This window comes from Fundulus heteroclitus, chromosome 5, assembly GCF_011125445.2.
Source record: "Fundulus heteroclitus isolate FHET01 chromosome 5, MU-UCD_Fhet_4.1, whole genome shotgun sequence".
In the NCBI taxonomy this organism is placed as follows: Eukaryota; Metazoa; Chordata; class Actinopteri; order Cyprinodontiformes; family Fundulidae; genus Fundulus; species Fundulus heteroclitus.
In genome coordinates this window covers 30,978,831-31,002,123 of record NC_046365.1, presented here as the reverse complement: position 1 = coordinate 31,002,123, position 23,293 = coordinate 30,978,831, and the positions used below count along the sequence as shown (strand labels likewise).

At 38.8% G+C, this 23,293-nt stretch overlaps 1 protein-coding gene across 5 annotated transcripts in view; it reads left to right on the top strand.

Annotated features, from left to right (window-relative positions):
* mslnb (mesothelin b) overlaps nucleotides 1-23,293 on the top strand; it is a 62,019-nt gene that overhangs the window by 14,245 nt on the left and 24,481 nt on the right. Inside the window, exons 10-57 of one of the 5 annotated variants that reach the window (XM_036137400.1) lie at nucleotides 3,173-3,247; nucleotides 3,351-3,589; nucleotides 5,471-5,552; nucleotides 5,686-5,829; nucleotides 5,960-6,162; nucleotides 6,258-6,367; nucleotides 7,439-7,557; nucleotides 7,657-7,833; nucleotides 7,920-7,951; nucleotides 8,657-8,751; nucleotides 8,893-8,915; nucleotides 9,114-9,135; nucleotides 9,228-9,255; nucleotides 9,342-9,420; nucleotides 9,505-9,651; nucleotides 9,740-9,948; nucleotides 11,060-11,160; nucleotides 11,270-11,388; nucleotides 11,480-11,650; nucleotides 11,742-11,773; nucleotides 13,570-13,667; nucleotides 13,964-13,986; nucleotides 14,075-14,096; nucleotides 14,198-14,225; nucleotides 14,308-14,392; nucleotides 14,486-14,632; nucleotides 15,618-15,829; nucleotides 15,918-16,021; nucleotides 16,135-16,253; nucleotides 16,345-16,515; nucleotides 16,606-16,637; nucleotides 16,776-16,873; nucleotides 17,211-17,233; nucleotides 17,332-17,353; nucleotides 17,452-17,479; nucleotides 17,562-17,646; nucleotides 17,740-17,886; nucleotides 18,811-19,022; nucleotides 19,111-19,214; nucleotides 19,334-19,452; nucleotides 19,544-19,714; nucleotides 19,808-19,839; nucleotides 21,861-21,958; nucleotides 22,348-22,370; nucleotides 22,457-22,478; nucleotides 22,580-22,607; nucleotides 22,689-22,773; nucleotides 22,867-23,013. In XM_036137400.1, coding sequence (XP_035993293.1) covers nucleotides 3,173-3,247; nucleotides 3,351-3,589; nucleotides 5,471-5,552; nucleotides 5,686-5,829; nucleotides 5,960-6,162; nucleotides 6,258-6,367; nucleotides 7,439-7,557; nucleotides 7,657-7,833; nucleotides 7,920-7,951; nucleotides 8,657-8,751; nucleotides 8,893-8,915; nucleotides 9,114-9,135; nucleotides 9,228-9,255; nucleotides 9,342-9,420; nucleotides 9,505-9,651; nucleotides 9,740-9,948; nucleotides 11,060-11,160; nucleotides 11,270-11,388; nucleotides 11,480-11,650; nucleotides 11,742-11,773; nucleotides 13,570-13,667; nucleotides 13,964-13,986; nucleotides 14,075-14,096; nucleotides 14,198-14,225; nucleotides 14,308-14,392; nucleotides 14,486-14,632; nucleotides 15,618-15,829; nucleotides 15,918-16,021; nucleotides 16,135-16,253; nucleotides 16,345-16,515; nucleotides 16,606-16,637; nucleotides 16,776-16,873; nucleotides 17,211-17,233; nucleotides 17,332-17,353; nucleotides 17,452-17,479; nucleotides 17,562-17,646; nucleotides 17,740-17,886; nucleotides 18,811-19,022; nucleotides 19,111-19,214; nucleotides 19,334-19,452; nucleotides 19,544-19,714; nucleotides 19,808-19,839; nucleotides 21,861-21,958; nucleotides 22,348-22,370; nucleotides 22,457-22,478; nucleotides 22,580-22,607; nucleotides 22,689-22,773; nucleotides 22,867-23,013 — 4,692 coding nt within the window. The remainder of the gene's footprint in view (nucleotides 1-3,172; nucleotides 3,248-3,350; nucleotides 3,590-5,470; nucleotides 5,553-5,685; nucleotides 5,830-5,959; nucleotides 6,163-6,257; nucleotides 6,368-7,438; nucleotides 7,558-7,656; nucleotides 7,834-7,919; nucleotides 7,952-8,656; nucleotides 8,752-8,892; nucleotides 8,916-9,113; nucleotides 9,136-9,227; nucleotides 9,256-9,341; nucleotides 9,421-9,504; nucleotides 9,652-9,739; nucleotides 9,949-11,059; nucleotides 11,161-11,269; nucleotides 11,389-11,479; nucleotides 11,651-11,741; nucleotides 11,774-13,569; nucleotides 13,668-13,963; nucleotides 13,987-14,074; nucleotides 14,097-14,197; nucleotides 14,226-14,307; nucleotides 14,393-14,485; nucleotides 14,633-15,617; nucleotides 15,830-15,917; nucleotides 16,022-16,134; nucleotides 16,254-16,344; nucleotides 16,516-16,605; nucleotides 16,638-16,775; nucleotides 16,874-17,210; nucleotides 17,234-17,331; nucleotides 17,354-17,451; nucleotides 17,480-17,561; nucleotides 17,647-17,739; nucleotides 17,887-18,810; nucleotides 19,023-19,110; nucleotides 19,215-19,333; nucleotides 19,453-19,543; nucleotides 19,715-19,807; nucleotides 19,840-21,860; nucleotides 21,959-22,347; nucleotides 22,371-22,456; nucleotides 22,479-22,579; nucleotides 22,608-22,688; nucleotides 22,774-22,866; nucleotides 23,014-23,293) is intronic. The other 4 variants (XM_036137404.1, XM_036137402.1, XM_036137401.1 and 1 more) reach the window with 4 other exon arrangements.

The window sequence follows — 23,293 nt, the reverse complement described above, 5'->3', positions numbered from 1 at the left end:
AAAGACAAAAACATACTGGGCGGACACGAGGTGAATGAGTCATGGAGCCTGGGTAAAGCCGGACACAAACTTCGGCCGAAACAGGAAACTCCAGCAAAGAAACAATGCTGGGACTGAATGAGCTGGAACGGAGCGCAGCAGAGAATAGAAAACAGAAGGAGAGACGGGGTGGGTCGTGGCCGAGTGGTTAGAGCAGCGCGCTTGCACTCAGAGAAGGATGCAAGTACTCGGTTTGATCCCCAGTGCCTGCACTCTGGGTCCCTGAGCAAGGCCCTTAACCCCTGATTGCACCCCAGGCACTGCACATGGCAGCCCACTGCTCCCCAAAATGCAGAAGTGAATTTCTCCATTGTGAGATCAATAAAGTTAATTTTTTTTTTTTATCCATCCATGCATTGTCTTCAATGCATGGATGCATGAGATCCGGTAGCGGGGACAACAGGTCCAGCAGGTCCAGCAGGACCAGCAGAGAAACCCAGACATCCTCTCTCCACAGCTACATCCTCCAGCTCATTCTGGGGATCTCTGAGGCCTTCCCAGGATATACGGTACCTCCAGCAGTTCTGGATCTACCCCAGGGTCTCCTCCCAGTGGGACGTGCCCAGAAAACCCCCAAAGGAAGGCACCCAGAGTGCTTCCTGATCAAATGCCCAAACCATGACAACTGACTCCTTTCGATGCAGAGAAGCAGCAGCTCTACTTTGAGCTCCCCCTGGATAACAAGAGCTCCTCGCCCTATCTCTTGAGTCTGAGCCCGGCCACCTTCTGGAAGAAGCTAATTTTGTCCGCTTTCATCTGGCATCTTGTTTTTTCTGTCATAATCCAGACCTCATGACCGTAGGCGGGGGTTGAAATGCAGACAGACCAGTACATCGAGTGCTTTGCTTCTTGGCTCAGCTCTTTCTTCGCCATAACAGACCATAGCAGCACCCGTGTTACTGCAGATACAGCCCCGATCTACATGTCCCGCTCGTGTTCTATCCAACCATCATTTGTGAACAGGACACCCAGATATTTAAAGTCCTCCACTTGAGGCAGAGACTGACCCTAACCCAGAGAGGGTAATCCACCATTTTCTGGTGAGGGCAATGGTCTCAAACTTAGAGGCGCTGACTTGCGTACCGGTCACTTCAGTGTGTGCTGCAGGTCGAGTCCCGAAGAAGTCAACAGAGCCAAATCATCCGCAAAAGAGCAAAGATGAGATCCTGAGGTACCCAAAGACACCATCCTCTCCTCGACCGCGCCTTGAGATTCTGTCCCTGAACACCACAAACAGGACTGGTGACAGCCCAGGCAGAGTCCAACACGCACTGGAAGACCAATAAACATGCATATAAGGGATACAAGAAAACCCAAAGAAAATATCTAACAGAATAACCCTGAACATACAAAAAAAAAACAGGAATAAACTGGGAAACTCCAAACAAATTATAAGCTCATAAAATGAAGGCAAGCATAATCATGGCTGGTTCTACACAGGGGCCAACAGTGGCCAGTGCCCCTGTAATACAGGTCAGGGCCCCTGTACTGAAGACATAATGCTGAAAGATTTTCTGATGATAACATGTGCTGGAACAGAAACTGTAACTGGTTGGTCCCTTGGGCCCATTTAATTTTTTTACATTTACATTTTCTTTTTTAACAATAATTTTAAAATTTCACTTTTATCTTCAGCCGCATTGAGACAAGATCACAGTCTTCAGAGGTCTGCAACCTGCCGTTCCAGAGCCACAAGTGGCTCTTTGGCTCACTTAATATATTGAACAATTACATTTTGCCCTGATTTTCCTGGTTTTATTATTTTGTTCTGCGCCCCAATGAAAAAACACTGGCCCCACCCTGGCCCCCCTGGTAAATTTGGTCTAAAACTGCCACTGAGCACAATAAACGGCACGGAAAAAGTCTTAACAAACAAAAAAACAGAAAGAAAGTCAAAAACCCAAAGACCTCCAAATCATGACAGGTACTACATACATTTGCAATAAAAACCTCTCCAGAAAATGTATCTTATTATTCTTGCATTTAGCAAATTGATTTGATTTTGTTATTCTTAACTGAGCCAAAACATGAGTGTTATTTAATCTTAAACAGTGGAAAAAAATATTTAAAAATGTTTTTAAAGGTATGTGTAGGTTGCATAGACAATGCAAAGTACCCCCCCCAAAAAAAAGGATTACATGCTGCTCTTTCTAAATTTTGGACAACACATGTAAACTGTGTAAAAAGTTAAATTTATCATATTTTTTTGTGAGACAAGATACCAGATTGCAAGGCCCAATAGTTTAACAATTCAACAGGCTTGCATTTCCACTTCTCTCATTTTTACTGTTTTGAAGCTCCCTCTACAAGCAGTCTAATTTAACATCTGACTGATGATGGTCCTCTATATTGTTTCTAAAAAATATCATCATTAAAGTTCTCCCTGCTACAAACCATATCTTTCCAGGGATAATGAGGATGGACCAGACCATAAAAAGTTTGAAAAGTATCATTCTGTTATTGACGCACATCCTCTACACTGATGTGTGGAACAATACCTTGTGATAAATTAATCTTTTGTTGCAGTTGCATAATTCCACTCTTAAACGCATCCAACCTTTAATTTGAGTATTTATAGAGTACAGGATAAAATCACAGTGTTTTTTTAAATACATTTATCTCATCAGGGTACAACGACACATTTTTTTTATTGCAAACTTAGCATTTTTTTTATCATCAGACTGTCAGGATATTTGTAAATAATTATTCACGACTTTCTGTTTTCCTGTGGTATAAACACAAAATACCAAGTTAGATCTGGCAGCTTAAACTACTGTTAGTGTCAAGATGACCGGTTTCGGTTCAATTGTAGAATTTGTGCCACAATTTGGAGTCAAAACACAACAATATTGGTATAAATGTCCTTAGGGTTGACTTCACAAAGAAACGGGGATCAGAATGTTGCTCAATGCTATGATTTATCAGATGAACGCAAATGTGATGTTTGTTTCCCCCCTAACTCACTCTTTAATATTCTGAATGTTATTCTGGTATTCTCATATACTGATTATTCCAAATACACATAAAGGAAAAGTGAAAAAAGCAAGGATCACAAAAATAAATAATTGACCTCGGAAGAAAAAAACAGTTACAAAACCCATTTTATTCACAAAGATTCCTTTTTACTTTACAGATCGCAAACGGATTCATGATGGCCCTCAGGCCGATCGGGAGTTTTGCTCATGAATTTGTTTCCTTTACGCGTCAGGTAAATAAACTCACCCAAACACATCCCGAGATATTCAAACGGACCTGTTTACGGTGACAAGCAGTGAGTAAAAAAATGCTCCCTTCCCTCATGTGTCTTACAGAGAAACGTCTCGGAAATAAAAAGCACCACTTTGACTCAGTTCTTGCTCAACTGGACTCTGGCTGAGCTGGCAGATGTGTACACCCATGACCCGTCCGTGGCCCCAGAGCCCCCGCAGTTTGACGTGACCAACGTGGAGGACTGGTACCAGCAGGTGGTGTTACCGCTGCTGCGCAGGATCCTGTCAGATGAAGAAGCCCTGATGCACCAAAACGTCACGCTCGCTTTTCACGAGCTCTAGTGAGTCAGACTAAGATAAAACCAATTACCCGCTTCTTTGATTTGATCCGCAAATACTTCCTCCTCAACGGCTCTTTGTTTTGTTTTTTTCTTTCAATTTTTGATAGGAGTTTTCTGTTTTAGTGCGTTTTTTTTTGTTTTGTTTTTTAGATTTAGTGTATCTATTTAGCTTTCATCATATGTTATTTGGTGTGTTTTTTTTGCCTTTGGGCTTTTTACACAGTGTATCCCGACCAGAGGAGAGTTGTAACTAGTTAGCTACTTGAGTAACTTTATGAAGACAAAAAAAAAAGTACTTATAGGAATAGGCTTGTTGCTGGATGCTTTTTACTTCTAATTAGGGCCAGACGATATAGGAAAAAAAAGCACATCGATAAAAACAGAAATCATATTGATCGATATCGATAATTATCAACAAATTTAAAACATATATTTTAAGTGCAGCCCTGGTAATGTTAGGCTGTTGTTTAGCAAACTATTTTTAGATACAGAACCCACAAAGACTGAATTCAAAGTCAACCCTTAATCCAACTTACTTTTTACCAAAACTGCAAGCTTTTAAAAAAGAAAAAAGAACGTCTGCTCTCTGAACTCTTTGAAGGGGTGGAGCTTGGTTTCATGGTCTGCGTTTGTGATTGGTTGGGAGGCAAGAATGTAAAAGGAAGGGTTATTCTATAGAACTTTTTATTGACCCTTTATCATTGATATACATTTATAGATCGATATATATTGTTATCAAATTATCATCCAGCCCTACTTCTAATTGAGCAGTATTATTTTGAAGTAAAGCTACTTTTACTTGAGTATGATTTCTGGATACTCTACCCATCTCTAGTTACTGAACTGAATACAGAACAAATATGTTTAACCCAAAATGCATGTTGATACTTCTGGGTTGAATGCACGCTTCACTGCTTTAATGTTATTATTCAATTTCCTGAGCCAGTTAAGATATTTTGAGGTCAAGCGGTATATTTACTGTAAACAGTATCTATTGTCACTGGAAGTACTTTGCACTGTTCCAACACTTTTCTAGAGAAATAATACATTTAAAAAGTAATGCTGTAACTTAATTGAGCACAATTGGCTACTCTGCCCACCTCTGGTGTAGCCACACTACTCGGGTCATTTTTAGATAAAAGTATTCAGCAGTTGGAGACCCACACAATATATTGCCAGACTAAAAATCACTTTAGAGTAACAAGGTTCAGAGAAGAGAATAACACCCACTTTGCAGACAGCAAGATTAAAAATCTATCTTTAAATTATGTTTAAGGATCAAACAATTTTAATTATTAAAGACAACATAAATATAATACAAAGCACTGTTAAAATAAGAGGCGTCATTATTTACACAATTCTTTCTTGTTGTGTTCTAACTCTCCTTTTTGCCTCCTGGTAATTTACAGCTAGGGAGTGGTCTCAGGGTACTATTACATAATATATATTGTTTTTAGGTTTAAAAGGATTTACAACAATTATTTTGTCTGGATTTAAATTAAAAAAGCCCTAGTTTAATTTCTTAGAAGACTAAATTAATTAATTAAAATCCTAAAACTTAATATATATGTATATGTGCATCGATCATGAACTACATTAAATGGATTTATTTGAGCAAATAATAATATTAGAGACAATAAAATGATTGTTTAGTTGTCTAAATATGCCTTACAAAAGTGCTATAACAAACATTTTGGGTTTTTGTAGGACACAAATTTGCAATGTAACTTTAAGAAAACCATCAGATACGATTGTCTAATTGAGGCCCTCTGGTGGCTTTGGTTGACTGCTCAAAAAAAAAATCTTTGGCCATTTTAAGAATGAGAGGTCATTGTTTGGGGGAAATTCCCATCTGAAGCGTTGTGTTACGTCTTTGTGCAGCTTTTTGGAACATGGCGAACAAGATGAATATGATGAAATCCAAGATGTCTGCAGCATCACTCTTGATAAGGCCCCGTGTGGGGTAAGGTTTTTTACTTTAATTCAAATTTACTCAGCATCTTTCCATGTTCTTATAAAGTCTGCAAAACTGTTTCATCAAAGTTGAGCATCCTGTTTTACCCTCCGGCTCATCGTAATGTTTCTGATGCCCTCAGCTGACCGATGCAGTGGAGAACATGGCCCACATTTTGCAGTGCGCTGCTCGAAGCGAGCTGACACTGACCGAGACAACGATCATCAGACTGATTACGGAGCTGGCTGAACGACTGAACTCCCTGGTCCAGGAGTTTTCCATAACAGTAAGCACATTATCCTCTCTAAGCTGCTAAATATTAGATACTTCAACGTGAACGTCGCCATCACTGTGTGTTTTCACTACTGTCATCACTTAAACAAAACCCCCTCGGTGTGTGTTTTTTTGTTCTGCAGAACTTCGCAGAGCTGGCGTCGGACATTGAGGAGATATTCAACGAGAACGAGTCTCCGGCTCTGACCCAGCATCACCTGGAAGATCCAGAGTTCATCAAACTGTGGTTCCGGGTCAAGCTGCTGCCCCTGCTGCCAGGCGTGAACCCAGACCTCCTCTCCTGTCTGAGCACCAAGAACTTCTCCTGCCCCGTTTACCAAACACTGTGAGTTCACACTTTTCGTCAACTGAAGAAACAAAAAGATGCATCCAAGTCTTGGCCTCACCGTCTCCTTTCTGTGTTCGACATGCTGTACGCAGGGTGGCAGAGCTGGGTCACAGCATGATGCAAATGGATGCCGACATGATGTACAGTCACAACATCTACAGATATTTCATCTACCCTTTCCTGCAGAGTCAGAACACCTCAGGTGAGCAGAAACATCAGCTGCATAATGTATAAATAACTAGCAGCACTGAGAACGATCAAGCTTTCTTCATTTAAGATAAAGGATGGAAAAAACTGAGAACATTGTGAATCATACCAAAGGTTTCTGCACCTTAATGTGAAATGCATTCTGTACATTTAGACTGAAAACAAACACGTCTTTTTCAAAGAAAATGTAAAAAAAATAAAAAAAATAAAAAGTCACCTTTTGGCCAGACACAGCTTAAGTTTGACTTTGCAAAAGATTTTGTAGACGTCTCTCGTCCACAGCCATCTTCAGATGATCCAACAGACTTTTGATGGATTTACTTCTGAACTCTGGTCGGATCATATGCAGTTTGACTTTCTTCTGCCATTCTTTGGTTGATAGTGATGTACGCTTGGACTCACTCTTTATTGTCGGCTTTTTATAGCAGGCATCGGAAGGTTTTGGGTTAAAATTAACTATAGATTTAAACTATTGTTGATTTCATCCACGTTGACACTGGTCTCGCTGTATCTGGGGAAAAGTAATCCCAGATCATGGTACGGCCGCCACCATATTTCACTCATGGTCTTTTAGTGAAGTGCTCTGTTGTCTGTGTGCAAATCCTGCATTCTGGAAATTGTGGCAAGAAGTTTAAGTTTGGTTCATTCAGACCATAAATCATTTTCAAACAACTTTTGGGGTTAGGGTTAATCTCTACAGGGTATGATCCATTAATGGTGGAAAAAGATGTGAAATGATTATTATGTTTTTCAATAATTAAAACCTTACATTTTAACCTTGTTATACAGACTTTTTATCTTGATATCCAAAGGTTTTCTCACACGGCATCACTTTCTCACAAGGTGCACGGACAGGGACAAACATTACTCACTACACTTTTTGTATCAGTTGCATGTTTTTGACTATGAAATGGTCAAATGAATATTTGCTAATTAATGATTTGTTTGATCGGTTATGCGTTTCATTAATCACATTTTTATTTATTTTCATTTTGATTGTTGAAAAAAAAAGGTTAATGAATTCATCATAAAAGGTTAACATGTTCAATTGTGCAACATGTTTCAGAACCCCGGTGCATCTCTTCAGCCAATCAAAGCGCAGAATGGGTGAAATTGAACTTTGGGTTCTTCTCAACATTCGCCTCCGTGCTCGACTTCTACGAGCTCAACCCTTATTTCTCTGGAGTAAGTCTAGGAGCAATTGATGCACTTGATTAAAAATAAGCATTTAAATGTTGTGCCAATTTCTTTAGAAACATCTTTTTCCCCCCTTTTCTTTATTAGTTGGAAGCTCTGGAGGTGTTGTCCCCGAAGCAGCTTGCAGAGATGCTGTTGTTGCCTCTTCCTACTCCACCAGAGAAAGATCTTGTTATTCATACTGTGTTTGACTTCTTGTTGGAGTCGCCGGAAAACAGAAAATTTACAGAGGTTCTGCACTTCCTGGTCCAGCTTGCTGGAGAGGTATCAGCTGTTATTGACTTCAAACAACTGCTCAGCAAACTTCAACATGTCTCGAAGGATGGATTTTAAATGATCTCCTTTTTCAGGTCGAAGCGCCATGCAGTGTCTACAAACCCATGTGAGTATTTTTCTATATAAAAAAACAATAATCTTACTATAGATTGTCACTCTCTAAAAGAAATTTGAGAAAACCTTATAAAAAATAATTTTGTCTTACCGAAATGCCTCCTGGTCTTTCCCATTTTGAAGAGTGGCAAAGAGTAATGGGCTCCATTTCTCGTTATAATTACACCCTTAGGATACATGATGTTACTAATATTATGTTTCTGGACAATTTGATTTACTTACAAAGTGACGTATTATATGGTTGCTAATTCAGGTATCTGTGTGTTTGTAAAAACATTAATTACTTAATCTGCTTTTTTCCCTCCATTTCTTCTTCACTAATTAGAAAAAGACTAGATTTTGTTCCCTACCAACAGCAGGTTATGCAGCACAGCTGTAATGCATTGCTGACGTTTTTTTTTGTTTTTTTTAGGACTATTTTTATTTCATAGATCTCATGATGCTAAGTACTTATTGTTAAAATATCAAATTAAAATGTACATATCTGTAAGAATAAGCCAAAATTTAAACAGTATGATATTTCTGTCACACACACCCCCAACCCCCCCACACCTACCCAAAAAAAAAAAAAAAAGATGTTGTGATTTGTTTTGTCTTTTATGCAGAATCTTTCATTAAAACAAATAAAATCAAGTATTACTTTAGGTGTAAAAAAAACTATGTGATTTAATTTTATGTGTTGTCTTTATTCCATCAGTTTCGAGCGACTGTACGGAGCCGTAACTGAGACGTCTCCACTCCTGGAACCAGTTATTTGGGCTCGCATTGATGACCTCATGGCCATCGCACCAGGTGAGTCTTCTTCTTGACCAGAAAAACACATACAGATAAAAACATGTAAACACCAACACAGGCGAGAGCATTTAACAGTTGAACCTCTATATTTATGCTGTTGTTGATTGAATATGTACATTTTTTGTTTGCTTCGGACAGACTGTGTGCCAGCGAACATCACCGTGAGTATTTCATACTGAAGCCATCCAGCAGTAACATGTTTTTTGTATATATATATATATATATATATATATATATATATATATATATATATATATATATATATATATATATATATATATATATATATATATATATATATATATATATATATATAATATCAACAAGCATTTAAAATACAATTAATCTATCATTCACAGTGCCCAGACACTCGGATCAACAGTAAGACTTCCGTGCCATGTTTTATTTTGTCGCTCATCAAGTTCACATGTGTGTTCAATTATGTAAAATTATATATTTTACTCGTTTGACAGGTACTTACATCTGCCAAGGCGTTGACAGGTAATTCTATTTTGTATGAAGTGTACCCAGTGTGATTAAAAACTACCAAGATTATCCTTAAATTCTCATAAATTTCCTTCTTACAGCTCGGATCTTCAGGCTTACCTCAACAGTTCAGCCGACGTTTCATGTAACTTCACCTTGGAGAAATACGCCTGCGCACAGGTGACTGCTACCAAATGAGTCGAAGTCAGGGTGCGGGTGTTCTGAGGCGTTTTTTAGAGTTTGCTCACTGTCCTAAACTTGCAGCTGGAGGACTTCACAGCTGAGCAGCTGGCTTCCCTGATGAGGTGCGACCTGCCCGGACACAGCAGCCAGTCCAGGGTGCTGTGGAAGTTGGTGCTCACAAAACTCTCAAGTGTTTTGGATTCATCGCTGGACATGCTGGCCAACGTGGTCAGTAGCTTTTTGTGATATGTAAAAAGCCTCCGGACTTGTTTCCAGACTACTTTATTCTGTAAAACCTGGTGTATCCCTCCGGCAGTCGGTGGGAACGATCCCCTTGGCGGAGGCCATTCTGGATGTGATAGGGGAGATGAGGTTGTCAGCGCTGACCTCTGAGGAGCTGATGAACAGCAGCGTGATCCGGCTGTGGTTCGCAGAACGTCTGAGCGGCTTCCTGCCGTCCGCGTCCGTGCGGGTTCTGCTCTGCCTGACCAGCAGGAACTTCAGCTGTGCGTCGTACCAGCAAATGTGAGTCAAAAAAAACGTAAACACACCGACCTAGCCGTGTGTTTTGTGACTGTATCTGAATGTTGAATTTGAGTCTTGTTTTTTTGTTTAGTAATAAAAAAAAAATGGACTTTGACCAAACTGCTTTCACTTTTAAGCAATTCTGCATTTACTAAAGAGGGTTTTTAGTTAAACTTGATTGATTTTTTCCCCCCTTTTTTTTCTTTTTTCCTTTTTTTCTTTCCTTTTTTTCCCTTTTTCTTTCCTTTTTTTCCCTTTTTTCCCTCCAAATCATACTTGGTTGATTTTCCCCCCCTTTTTTTCTTCTTTTTTTCCCTTTCTTTTTTTCCTTTTTTTTTTCCATTTTTCCTCCCTTTTTCCCGCCAAATCAAACTTGGTTGATTTGTGTAATTTTAAAGCTCCTGCTGTATGTCCCAATAGTAATTTAAAAAAAATTAAACTTGTAGATCTTGTTTCAGTTTGACATGTTTACGTTTAACCCTACAAGTAGCTTTACCTGCATCGTCCCGCAACCATTTACCTGCTGCCCGCGTCCTCACTAATACTAAGAAAGTAGAGCACATCACACCAGTTCTAAAGTCCTTACACTGGCTCCCTGTATCTCAGAGAATAGACTTTAAAATACTTCTGTTAGTCTATAAATCCTTAAATGGCTTAGCTCCTAAATACATCACAGACTTGTTATCAGTGTATCAACCATCCAGACCACTCAGGTCTTCTGGCTCCAGCCTTCTCTGCATACCTAGAACCAGAACTAAACATGGAGAAGCAGCATTTAGTTCCTATGCTCCAATTATCTGGAAAAAACTTCCAGAAAACTGTAAAGATGTGGAAAACCTTAGTTCCTTTAAATCAAGATTAAAAACACATTTGTTTAAAATTGCCTTCAACTGTCCTAGTTAACTGAATCACCACTTTTTTGTTCTATTTTCTATCTATATTTTATTCCTACTTGCTTTTATTCTGTTTTATTTTGCTATATTTTAATCATGTAAAGCACTTTGCATTGTCTTTGTACTGAATTGTGCTATATAAATAAATTTGCCTTGCCTTGCCTTGCCTTGACATTTTATTCCAATTAAATGATGTGGGTTCTGACATTCGTCATCAGACTGCAGGTTTTTGTTGGCCACTTCGAGAAGACGCCAGTGCAGCAGCAGCGTGTGATCTTAAACAATTTCATCCTTCGTTTCCTTCAACACTCTTACCCAGGTACTCACTCTTTGATAAATCTCCATTGATATATGGAGGAACCTTGACATTGATAGATTGAAAGTCGTTACAGATCTTTTTTTCCATCTTTTTTCCTGACCTCCTCCAGATCCAGGATGTTTGTCCTCCTTCAACAACAGCGCACAGTGGCTGACCGACAATTTAGGTCCATTTTCAGAGTTTGTGCTCGTCAGCGAGCTGCTCCGTCTCAACCCGCTCTTCGAACCTGTGAGGCTCGGATTTGTTAAAAACATTCAAGGCTTTTTAAAATAAGGCCAAAGGGGCAGTTGTTAAACGTAACCTTGTTCTGTTTGTATAGCTGGAGGTCATCCAGCTCCTCACACCAAAGCAGAGAGTTGAGCTGCTGGCGCTGAAGCTGCCTGTAAACACAGACATGCTCATCAACATGCTGTTTGATTACATGAGCGAAGCGCCAGAGGAAAGGGGATTTACAGAGTTCCTGTCACAGCTTGTCATGTTCACCCAGATGGTAAAGAGAAAGTCTATCGTTATCTGTGATTTTATGAAGGATTATCTGTTAAATGTAATAATGTTTTCCTTTTTTTGCTTTGGTCCAACAGGGAAACCTCTCCTGTTCATCCTATAAAACACTGTGAGTTCAAACAAAAATAAAATGTATATATGTATGAATGTATCTATATTATATAAGAATTGCTTTTTATAATCTTTTGGCACCTTTTTTTAAATAGCAAAACAAGTGATTTCTTTTTAAATTAAATTTTCCTTTAATTTGACTGTTGGGTATTGTCCTGTGAATATTGGCTCAATTAGCGGATATTAGGGCAATAGTTGAAAGGATCATTCAAGCACTGGCTTTCTTCTAACGGCAAACTCTGCATACATATGGATTAAAGGAGTGACAACCTCTCTTCAAGTACAAGAATTTATTGACAGAAATAAATGCACACCCAGAGAACGCCACGATATGATGTTTAGCTTAATTAATATATTTCAATCGACAAATCCTCTCTGCAAGGCTAGTGCAACTTAACGAAAACTACTAAGGAAAATTAAGATTAAATATATTAAGGAACTATGTACACACAAAAGAACAAAAGTACAAATGAACATAGCGGGAAACCATCACCATAAAAATAAATCAATGAATCTTGGGTTTACTGCAGATCCAAATTAGTGAACCAGAGTTAATTTCAAAGGTGCTATAACATCCCTGTATAAAACATTTAATTTAGTTGATTTTGCTGCATATGTAACTTTTCCAAAGAATTTTATTAAAAAACGTTGTGTTGTTTTGTTTGTCAGACCAAATGTCCCTCCTCAGTAAAATAGTTTGTTGTGGTAATGATATGCAGCTCTACTGAGTTGACTTCACTCTGATTGGCTAGAACCATTTTTGAAAAACCGGTCAAACTCTGTAACAAATCAATATTATGGTTTTATGGCTGGTCAAGTGTTTGTGTTGCAAGTTGTCAGACAGCTTGGCTGACCAAAACCTTTAACCTGCCAGCACAATTCAACTTGGTGGGGTCAAAATACAAAGCCACTTAGACCACGGTGCGGCGGGAGAGCTCGCTTCGGCTGCACTTATGCAGGTGGACGTCAGAACCACCGCGGTACCGTAATGAGCTCCTCACCGCACCAGGATATTCAGCTGGGATCCAGTTCTTCAGCGCCCTATCTCAGCTGAGAACTCGCTGCCAGCATACCAGCAACACAGTTACATTACAAAGACCTTTCAACTTTTATCAAAATTTAAGAGTGAGATTATGTTAATTTTCAGGGAGCGGGGCTGACTGGACCATGGAAGAGCCGGTCCAGTCAGCTCCATCTGATTTTTATCCAACTAGACATGGTTGGCTGTGGCTTGATGGGTTGAGTGGTCGTGTTGCAATGAGAATGTTGTGGGTTTGATTCCAGCTTCCCCTTGCCACATGTAGATCCCCTTTGCAAGGCACTTATGAATATCTGTACGTTAGTGAGAGCGATTGGGTGAATGTGGCTATAGTGTACAGCACTTTGGGTGGTCAGCATGACTGGAAAAACGCTATACAAGTTCAGTCTGTTTACATGTATTACTTAAGCAGCTGTCTGCTAGCGCTCCGTCACGGTGGTCGTCATTCAGCCGTATTTTTCAGTTACAAACACACGTTTCTTGCATTTGACACCATTTAGAAATTAAATTAAGTTACGGGTCATGGTCTAACCTTCCACATCAGTCCAGAAGGTTATCCGTTTGTTTGAAAATTTTCAGCTCCCCTTTTTATTAAACGCTGTGTGAAGTTAGTTTGATGCATTTCACAAAATAAATACCATAAAATGATCTCTTTGGTGTATTCTGATGTTTGGGACGCACCAATCATTTTGGTAATCCTATCTGACCACAGGAAAAGTTTAGTCTGACTGAATATATCATGTTTTTCTTTACAGGTTTACCAGACTGGATGCAGCCATGGTTACGGCTTCTTCTCAGATAGCTTCATCCATCACATACACAAAATTCGCTTTATCCAAACAACTGCCAGATGGTGAGAGCTTTACACAAAAAGCAGCATATTTTCTCGTCTGTAGAAACACAAATTATGTGTTTTATACTATGTCTATTCCCAGTATATCTTTCTTTCATGTTCCCTTCCAATTCAATGCCTTGTTCAATATAATGGCCGTCCAACATACAAAATGCTAATTTACTGATTGTTTATTGTGTAAATAATCACAAAATGCATCTCTGGTTGTAAATTCATGTCCATTGGCAATTTATTTCTTATTTCAATGAAAACTAAGATGAGTTTTAACTAACTGGATTACTTCGTGTTTTTCACAGACTGCATCATATACAGAGAAGAGGTAACTATTAGTTTTTATTTACATTTTCCTCTGAAACCTTTCTGTTTGTTGAGGATTTGTAACCATTTTAATTGTCTTCTCTGCCCAGTGTGATGTAACATTCATAAATGGTAAGTTTCTTCTCATTGTGTAAGGACCTTTATTTACTGTGGTTTAAAGTTGTGTATTATTTTTACATTAATACCTTAATTTATCTTGCAACTTTTCACAGAGACAGCCCTCTGTACTGGAGTCAACAGGTAGGATTGAGAAGCACTTTGTAATATTTTGCCATTAACATTAATGTTAAATAAAAGAAACATTAATCATTTTGTTTAACAGCACAAAGCTTCAGGTCCACCTAGACAGCGGAATGATGGCCGAACGGTTCTGCACCTTCTCCGTTGAGGAAATTGCCTGCGCCTCGGTAAGACCTTTCATCTTCAGCTTTCTTCCCTCTACAACAGTGTGAAAATGGTTCTGGGTATTGTTCAACGTCTGATCTGTTTTCATTCATTAGCTGTCAGGTTTAACAGCCCAAAACCTGGCGACCATTCTGAGTTGTGATAGGCCCTCCAACTCAAGTGGCACCAAAGCTGCCTGGAAGCTGCTCCTCTCCAAAGCCTCAATTGTCCTGGACAGCGCTCTGGATTTACTGACCAACACCGTAAGAATATATTTTGGTTACAATATAAGGAGTTGACATTTCAGGTCTTTTAGCCAATCCCATGTTCTACTGTAAGCGTAGTGTCCTTATGGTGTTTTTGAGACAATATTACAATTTAGAATACCAGCTTGGTTCTTTCAGACAATAACAAATTCTCCCACGCTATTTTAGGATGTTGTCTTTAGAAAAAAGAAAACCATGTTTGTTTTGCAGAAATATGGAGAGTATGGGAGATTGCTGTCACATGTAGAACATAAGCTGTAATTGTTGGGAATTGCTGCAGCTCCTTGAATGTTGCTGGCAGCCTTCCTAACCAGTTTCCATTTTATATTTTCAGAAATATTTGGGAAAAATATTGATATTTGTGTTTCATATTGTGTCGGATTATTCATGACTGTCTTCATGGTAACATGTCACATATAAATATTTATATATATACATTTAATGTTGTGTTTTCTCTACTCCTGGCTGACATATTTGTACAATGGGAATATATCATTATTAATGATATATCAGTATATCATTATATTTAGCTGAATATTGCAAAAATGTCAAGGATATTCCCTGAGAAAAAGCAGACCTTTATTTCAGGTTTATTAAGTTCATTTCCATTATTTGCAGATATCACCTCCGGAAGAATGAATGTTAAAATCGATTTAAAAATGTTTTTGATAATGTTTCAGAATGCACACTTTTATTTAAACAGGCTAAAACAATGTTTTATTTTTCCTAAACTAGGTTTGCTTGTTTTTCTTTTGTTGAAATACATAACATAATGTCACTTATGTCATGGTCTTAGATACTTAAGCCTTAAAGACATTTAGCTTTAACAGGAATGTTTAGACTTTTGAGAGTCGCTGTGGATTATTTTATGAGACGGCAAATTGAGGATTGTGAATCTTTGTCGAATGTTTCATTTTGCTGATGCTTGAAATCAATGCAAAACTATTTTTCCAAATTTACATGGGATCGTTGATCGTTGCAGACGCTCGACCCCAGCAATCCTTCTGCCTCTATGATCCTGGACTCCATCCGAGAGCTCCGGTTGGATCTTCTCAACATGGCCGCTCTCAGCGATCCGGCCATCATCCAGCTGTGGTTTGGCCGCCGCCTTCGTCCGTTCCTGCCCGCCGTTTCCAACGACTTCCTGTCATGTCTTGCCACAAATGAACTGAACTGCAGCACCTACCAGCACATGTAAGCAGGGCTTCAGTCATCTGTCATAATCACTTTGTCTGCATCTCTTTTACAATCTGTGATGATCAAACAACTGTTTAATTTGCAGCGTGCAGATATTGAGCGAGATCCAACCACACATGATGCATGGAAGGCAGATGTCTGTCTTCACACACTTCATCAGTGTTTTCCTCACAAGGAACAACTCTGCAGGTAGGAACCTTGAAGCTGCTAATGCAATAGTCCTCGCCATGTGTGTCTGCATCGATACAAGTCTTTAAGTCTTTACAGATCTTTTTTCCATCTTTTTTCCTGACCTCCTCCAGATCCAGGATGTTTGTCTTCCTTCAACAACAGCGCACAGTGGCTGACCGACAATTTAGGTCCATTTTCAGAGTTTGTGCTCGTCAGCGAGCTGCTCCGTCTCAACCCGCTCTTCAAACCTGTGAGGCTCGGATTTGTTAAAAACATTCAACGCTTTTTAAAATAAGGCCAAAGGGGCAGTTGTTAAATGTAACCTTGTTCTGTTTGTATAGCTGGAGGTCATCCAGCTCCTCACACCAAAGCAGAGAGTTGAGCTGCTGGCGCTGAAGCTGCCTGTAAATACAGACATGCTCATCAACATGCTGTTTGATTACATGAGCGAAGCGCCAGAGGAAAGGGGATTTACAGAGTTCCTGTCACAGCTTGTCATGTTCACCGAGATGGTAAAGAGAAAGTCTATCGTTATCCGTGATATTATGAGGGAGTATATGTTAAATGTAATATTTTTTCCTTTTTTTGCTTTGGTCCAATAGGGAAACCTCTCCTGTTCATCCTATAAAACACTGTGAGTTCAAACAAAAATAAAATACAATATATGTATGTATGTATGTATGTATGTATGTATGTATGTATGTATGTATGTATGTATGTATGTATGTATGTTTGTATGTATGTATTGATTAAATTATGTTTTTCCTTACAGGTTCACCAGACTGGATGCAGCCATAGTTACGGCTTCTTCTCAGATAGCGTCATCCATCACATACACAAAATTTGCTTTATCCAAACAACTGCCATTTGGTGAGAGCTTTATACAAAAAGCAACATATTTTCTTGTCTGCTGAACACAAATGTTGTATTTTATGTTAAATCTGTTCCCAAGATTTTTTTGCTTTCATGTTCCCTCATTTAATACTTTCCTAACAAACACTGACTACAGTTTTACTTTTTTGTCACATATAAAGATGGTACAACTAAGATATATTTAATTTCATAGGATTTCAATACCATGTTAAATGTAATGAGTCATGCAATATAAAAAAAATGCTGATTTACTGATTATTTATTGCATAAATAACCAAGAAAGGCCTCTCTGGTTGTAGTTTTAACTAATTGTATTTATTTGTGTTTTTCACAGACTGCGTCATATACAGAGGAGAGGTAAATATTTGTTATCGTCAATGGTTTATTTTTGCTTTTCTCTGAAACTTGCCTGATCTTTGACGATTTGTAACCTGTTAATTGTTTTCTCTGCCTAGTGCGGTGTAACATTCATAAATGGTGAGTTTTCTCTCATTGCATAAGGACCTTTATTTACTGTGCATTAAAATCATGTACTTTTATATTAATACCTTAACTTGTCTTGCAACTTTTCACAGAGACAGCCCTCTGTACTGGAGTCAACAGGTAGGATTAAGAAGCACTTTGTAATATTTTGCCATTAACATTAATGTTAAATAAAAGAAACATTATTCATTTTGTTTAACAGCACAAAGCTTCAGTTCCACCTAGACAGCGGAATGATGGCCGAACGGTTCTGCACCTTCTCCGTTGAGGAAATTGCCTGCGCCTCGGTAAGACCTTTCATCTTCAGCTTTCTTCCCTCTACAACAGTGTGAAAATGGTTCTGGGCATTGTTCAACATCTGATCTGTTTTCTTTCATCAGCTGTCAGGTTTAACAGCCCAGAACCTGGCGACCATACTGAGTTGTGATAGGCCCTCCAACTCAAGTGGCACCAAAGCTGCCTGGAAGCTGCTCCTCTCCAAAGCCTCAATTGTCCTGGACAGCGCTCTGGATTTACTGACCAACACCGTAAGAATATATTTTGGTTACAATATAAGGAGTTGAAATTTCTGGTCTTTCAGCCAATCCCATGTTCTACGGTAGGCGTGGTGTCCTTATGGTGTTTTTGAGACAAAATTACAATGTAGAATCATGGCTTAAAAGTTCCTGCTTGGTTCCTTCAGACGATAACACATTCTCCCACGCTATTTTAAGATGTTGTCTTTAATAAACCAAAACCATCTTTCCTGTGCATAAATATGGAGACTGTAGGAGATTGCTGTCACATGTATAACATAAGGCGTAATTGTTAGGAATTGCTGCAGCTCCTTGAATGTTGATGGCAGCCTCCTGGCAGCCTTCCTGACCATTTTCCGTTTTATATTTTCATCAATTTGGGAAAAACGTTCAGTTTTATGTTTCATATTTTGTCTGATTATTCATAACTGTCTTCATGGTTAACGTGTCATATATAGATATTTAATGCAGTGAGTTTTTCCCCCCTCTACTTCTGGCTGACAGCTTTGTACCATATGATTGTATTTTTATATTTAAGGAGAAAGCTGGTCTATTTGATTTATTAAGTTAATGTTAATTGTTGGCATGTATCAGCTCCAGAAGAATGAATGCTAAAATGTTTTCATAAAGTTTAAGAGTGCATACACTTATAGAATCAGGCTAAAACAGCGTTTTATTTTTTAGATTTTTCCTAACTAAAAGGTTTGCTTGTTTTTTGTTGAAATACATAACATAATCTCACTTATGTCATGGTCTTAGATACTTAAGCCTTTCAGACATTTAGCTTTAACAGGAATGTTTAAACTTTTGAGAGTCGCTGTGGATTATTTTATGAGATGGCAAATTGAGGACTGTGAATCTTTGTTGAATGTTTCATTTTGCTGATGATTGACATCAATGCAAAACTATTTTTCCAAATTTCGTTGATTGTTGCAGACGCTCAACCCCAACAATCCTTCTGCCTCTATGATCCTGGACTCCATCCGAGAGCTCCGGTTGGATATTCTCAACATGGCCGCTCTCAACGATCCGGCCATCATCCAGCTGTGGTTTGGCCGCCGCCTTCGTCCGTTCCTGCCCGCCGTTTCCAACGACTTCCTGTCATGTCTTGTCACAAATGAACTGAACTGCAGCACCTTCCAGCACATGTACGCATGGATCCATTCATCTGTCATAATCACTTTGTCTGCATCTCTTTCACAATCTGTGATGATCAAACAACTGTTTAATTTGCAGCGTGCAGATATTGAGCGAGATCCAGCCACACATGATGCATGGAAGGCAGATGTCTGTCTTCACACACTTCATCAGTGTTTTCCTCACCAGGAACAACTCTGCAGGTAGGAACCTTGAAGCTGCTAACGCAATAGTCCTCGTCATGTGTGTCTGCATCGATACATTCATAGTCTTTGAGTATTTACAGATCTTTTTTCCATCCTTTTTTCCTGACCTCCTCCAGATCCAGGATGTTTGTCTTCCTTCAACAACAGCGCACAGTGGCTGACCGACAATTTAGGTCCATTTTCAGAGTTTGTGCTCGTCAGCGAGCTGCTCCATCTCAACCCGCTCTTCAAACCTGTGAGGCTCGGATTTGTTAAAAACATTCAACGCTTTTTAAAATAAGGCCAAAGAGGCAGTTGTTAAACGTAACCTTGTTCTGTTTGTATAGCTGGAGGTCATCCAGCTCCTCACACCAAAGCAGAGAGTTGAGCTGCTGGCGCTGAAGCTGCCTGTAAACACAGACATGCTCATCAACATGCTGTTTGATTACATGAGCGAAGCGCCAGAGGAAAGGGGATTTACAGAGTTCCTGTCACAGCTTGTCATGTTCACCGAGATGGTAAAGAGAAAGTCTGTCAATATATGTGATTTTATGAGGGATTTTCTGTTTAAGGTAGTAATTATTTTTCCACTTCTTGCTTTTGTCCAACAGGGAAACCTCTCCTGTTCATCCTACAAAACACTGTGAGTGAAATCAAAATGTATTGATGTATGTATGTTATATAAGAATTACTTTTTCTAATCTTTAGTTATATCCCAAAATGAGTGATGTTTAGAGATTTTTTTTAATTAAATTTTCTTAAATTCAGCAGTTTACATACACTAGATTGGAATGCATGTAAACAATCTGAGGAAGCTCGAACAATGATGTCATGGCTTTCTAAGTTTGGGACTTAAGTTTAATGGAGGCACAGCTGTGGATGAATTATAAGGCAATGCTTCAAACACGGCGATTCCTTATATGACACACCCAGAAGATGAATAAAAATTTCTCAAGATATCAGGAAGACAACTGTGAGCCTTATCCGTCATTGAGTACAGTTTTGAGATGCCTGAAGGTGCCACGTTCACCTGTTCAAACAATAAACACAAGTAAAAATATACCATGGAAAATCTTAACGTCATAATTTCGGTTCGACGGTGACCAAAATGTAGAACGTACTAACGCCACGGGACGTTAAATGATTTAAATGATGAGGCTGTTGGTTCCAGGATAGCATTGCACCTTGTGTGTGGTAGCTAAGAAAGACGTAGACTAGGGCTGGACGACGATTCAATAACAATATATATCAATCGATAGATGTATATCAATGATAGCAAAAAAAAAGGGTAGATAAAAAAACAGTTTTTCTTCCTTTCGCATTCTAGCCATATAGGTTATTATTACAGTCATTACATCCTCTCAACCAAACACAAAGCAGACCCAGGAACGCTCCCTCACCAAGCCCCGCCCCCTTCAAAGAGTTCAGAGAGCATGCGTTCTTTTCTCTGTTTTAAAAACTTGCAGTTTTGATAAAAAGTTGGTTGAATAAAGGGTTGAGTTTAAATTCAGTGATTGTGTGTCCTGTATCTAAAAATAGGTCACTAAGCAACAGCATAAAATGGCCAGGGCTGCACTTAAAATATATGTTTTGAATTTGTTGATAATTATCGATATAGATCAATACGATTTCTATTTTATCGACATGCTTTTTTTTTCTATATCGTCCAGCCCTAACGTAGACTAAGCGTTTCTTACGAAGGCACCAGGTGAGAGTCCACTGAGTACATTACAGAGGCAAGCCAATCCAGCCCTGGAGAACTGTGTTCACCCTCTTTATGTCGCTGATAGGCAGCAGCTGGGAGTGAGGCGCACAGCCAGACGAGCCACAGCCCTCAGGCAAATAGCAAGACCAGAGGAGAACAGAAATCACAGACAGCAAAATCCCATGGTCATGTCAGTCCAGTAATAATACCGTTCAGGAAGGGGACAGATTCTGTGACCCAGAGATGAACGTGTTCTTGTGGAAAATGTGCATATTAACCCCGGAATAAGGGCAAGACATTCCAAAGTGTCATCAACCCCGATAACATGAGTCCTGCACCAACATGAGCTGACCCATGTGAGAAAGACGGCATCAGTGTAACATCCACAAATGAACGACATAACGAGACAATAAAATGTGGACATTTTGAAACGGCGTCCAAAGAAATCAGCTAGGAAGTTAACACATTAGCGTGCAAACGGATCTTCCAACTAAACAATGACAATATGTGTGCGGCTAAATTAGTTACAAAGTGGCTTAAGGACACAAACTCAGCGTTCTGGGGTGTCCATCATTAAGACCAGATCTTAGTCCCATAGAAAGCTTTGTGGGCAGAGCTGGAAAGGTGTCAGCAATAAAGCTTCCAGTCCTGACTCAGTCGCACCACTTCTGTCAGCAGGAATGGGCTGAGGTTTGAGGAAATTATTGTTCAAAGGTTGTAAAAGAAAAGCCAAAACATTTCACCCAAAGTCGTGTTGTTTAAAAGGCAGTTCTAGCAAAAATACTAAAGAAATGCATAAAACCTTCTAAATTTGAGAATGTAATAAAAACTTTCTAATACATTTTTTTTTTTTACCTCTGGTGTATTCTGGTGTTTGGCACGCTTGATTCATTTTTATGGTCCTATTTGACCACAGGAAAAGTTTAGTCTGACTGAATAAATGATGTTTTTCTTTACAGGTTCATCAGACTGGATGCAGCCATGGTTACAGCTTCTTCTCAGATAGCTTCATCCATCACATACACAAAAATGGCTTTATCCAAACAACTGCCAGACGGTGAGAGCTTTACACAAAAAGCAGCATATTTTCTTGTCTGTAGAACACAAATGTTGTATTATATGTTAAATCTGTTCCCAGTGTTTTCTTCTTATCTCACGTTCCCTTATTTAATACTTTTCTTACAAACTTTGACAACAGTTTTACATTTTTGTCACATATAAAGATGGTACAACTAAGATATATTTAATTTCCTAGGATTTCAATACCTTGTTAAATGAAAGGAGTCATGGAATATAAAAAAATGCTGATTTACTGATTGTTTATTGCATAAATAATCACAAAACGCATCTCTGGTTGTAAATTCATGTCAATTGACAATTTAGTTCTTATGTCTATTATAACTAAGATGAGTTTTAACTAACTACATTTCTTCGTCTTTTTCACAGACTGCATCATATACAGAGGAGAGGTAAATATTTGTTTTCATTTATACTTTTCTCTATACTTGCCTGTTTTTTGAGGATTGGTAACCATTTTATTGTTTTCTCTGCCCAGTGCAATGTAACTATGATAAATGGTGAGTTTTCTCTCATTGCGTAAGGACCTTTATTTACTGTGCTTTGAAGTTGTGTATTATTTTTATATAAATATCTTAACTTATCTTGCAACTTTTCACAGAGACAAACCTCTGTACTGGAGTCAACAGGTAGGATTAAGAAGCACTTTGTAATATTTTGTCATTAGCATTAATGGAAAATAGAAGAAAATTAATCATTTTTTTTAACAGCACAAAGCTTCAGCTCCTCCTAGACAGCGGAATGATGGCCGAACGGTTCTGCACCTTCTCCGTTGAGGAAATTGCCTGCGCCTCGGTAAGACCTTTCATCTTCAGCTTTCTTCCCTCTACAACAGTGTGAAAATGGTTCTGGGTATTGTTCAACGTCTGATCTGTTTTCATTCATCAGCTGTCAGGTTTAACAGCCCAGAACCTGGCGACCATTCTGAGTTGTGATAGGCCCTCCAACTCAAGTGGCACCAAAGCTGCCTGGAAGCTGCTCCTCTCCAAAACCGTGAGGATCTTGAACGATGCTCTGGATTTGCTGACCAACACTGTAAGAATGAATTTTGGTTACAACATAAAGTGTTGATAATGTAAAGATTTAAGGCTTGTGATTAGCCTTTAAAAAATTTTCCTCTTTTAAAATGCTGTATATCTTGGCCATCCAACTGTTGTGGTCTCGGACACTTAAGTCTCAAAGACACTGAGCTTCAACAGGAGTATGTCGCTGTACAATATTTTATGAGATGGCAAAAAGAGGTTTGGGAATCTTTGTTTCTGCTGATGCTTGACATAAATGTACGTTTTTTTTATTTATTTTTTTCAATATTTGC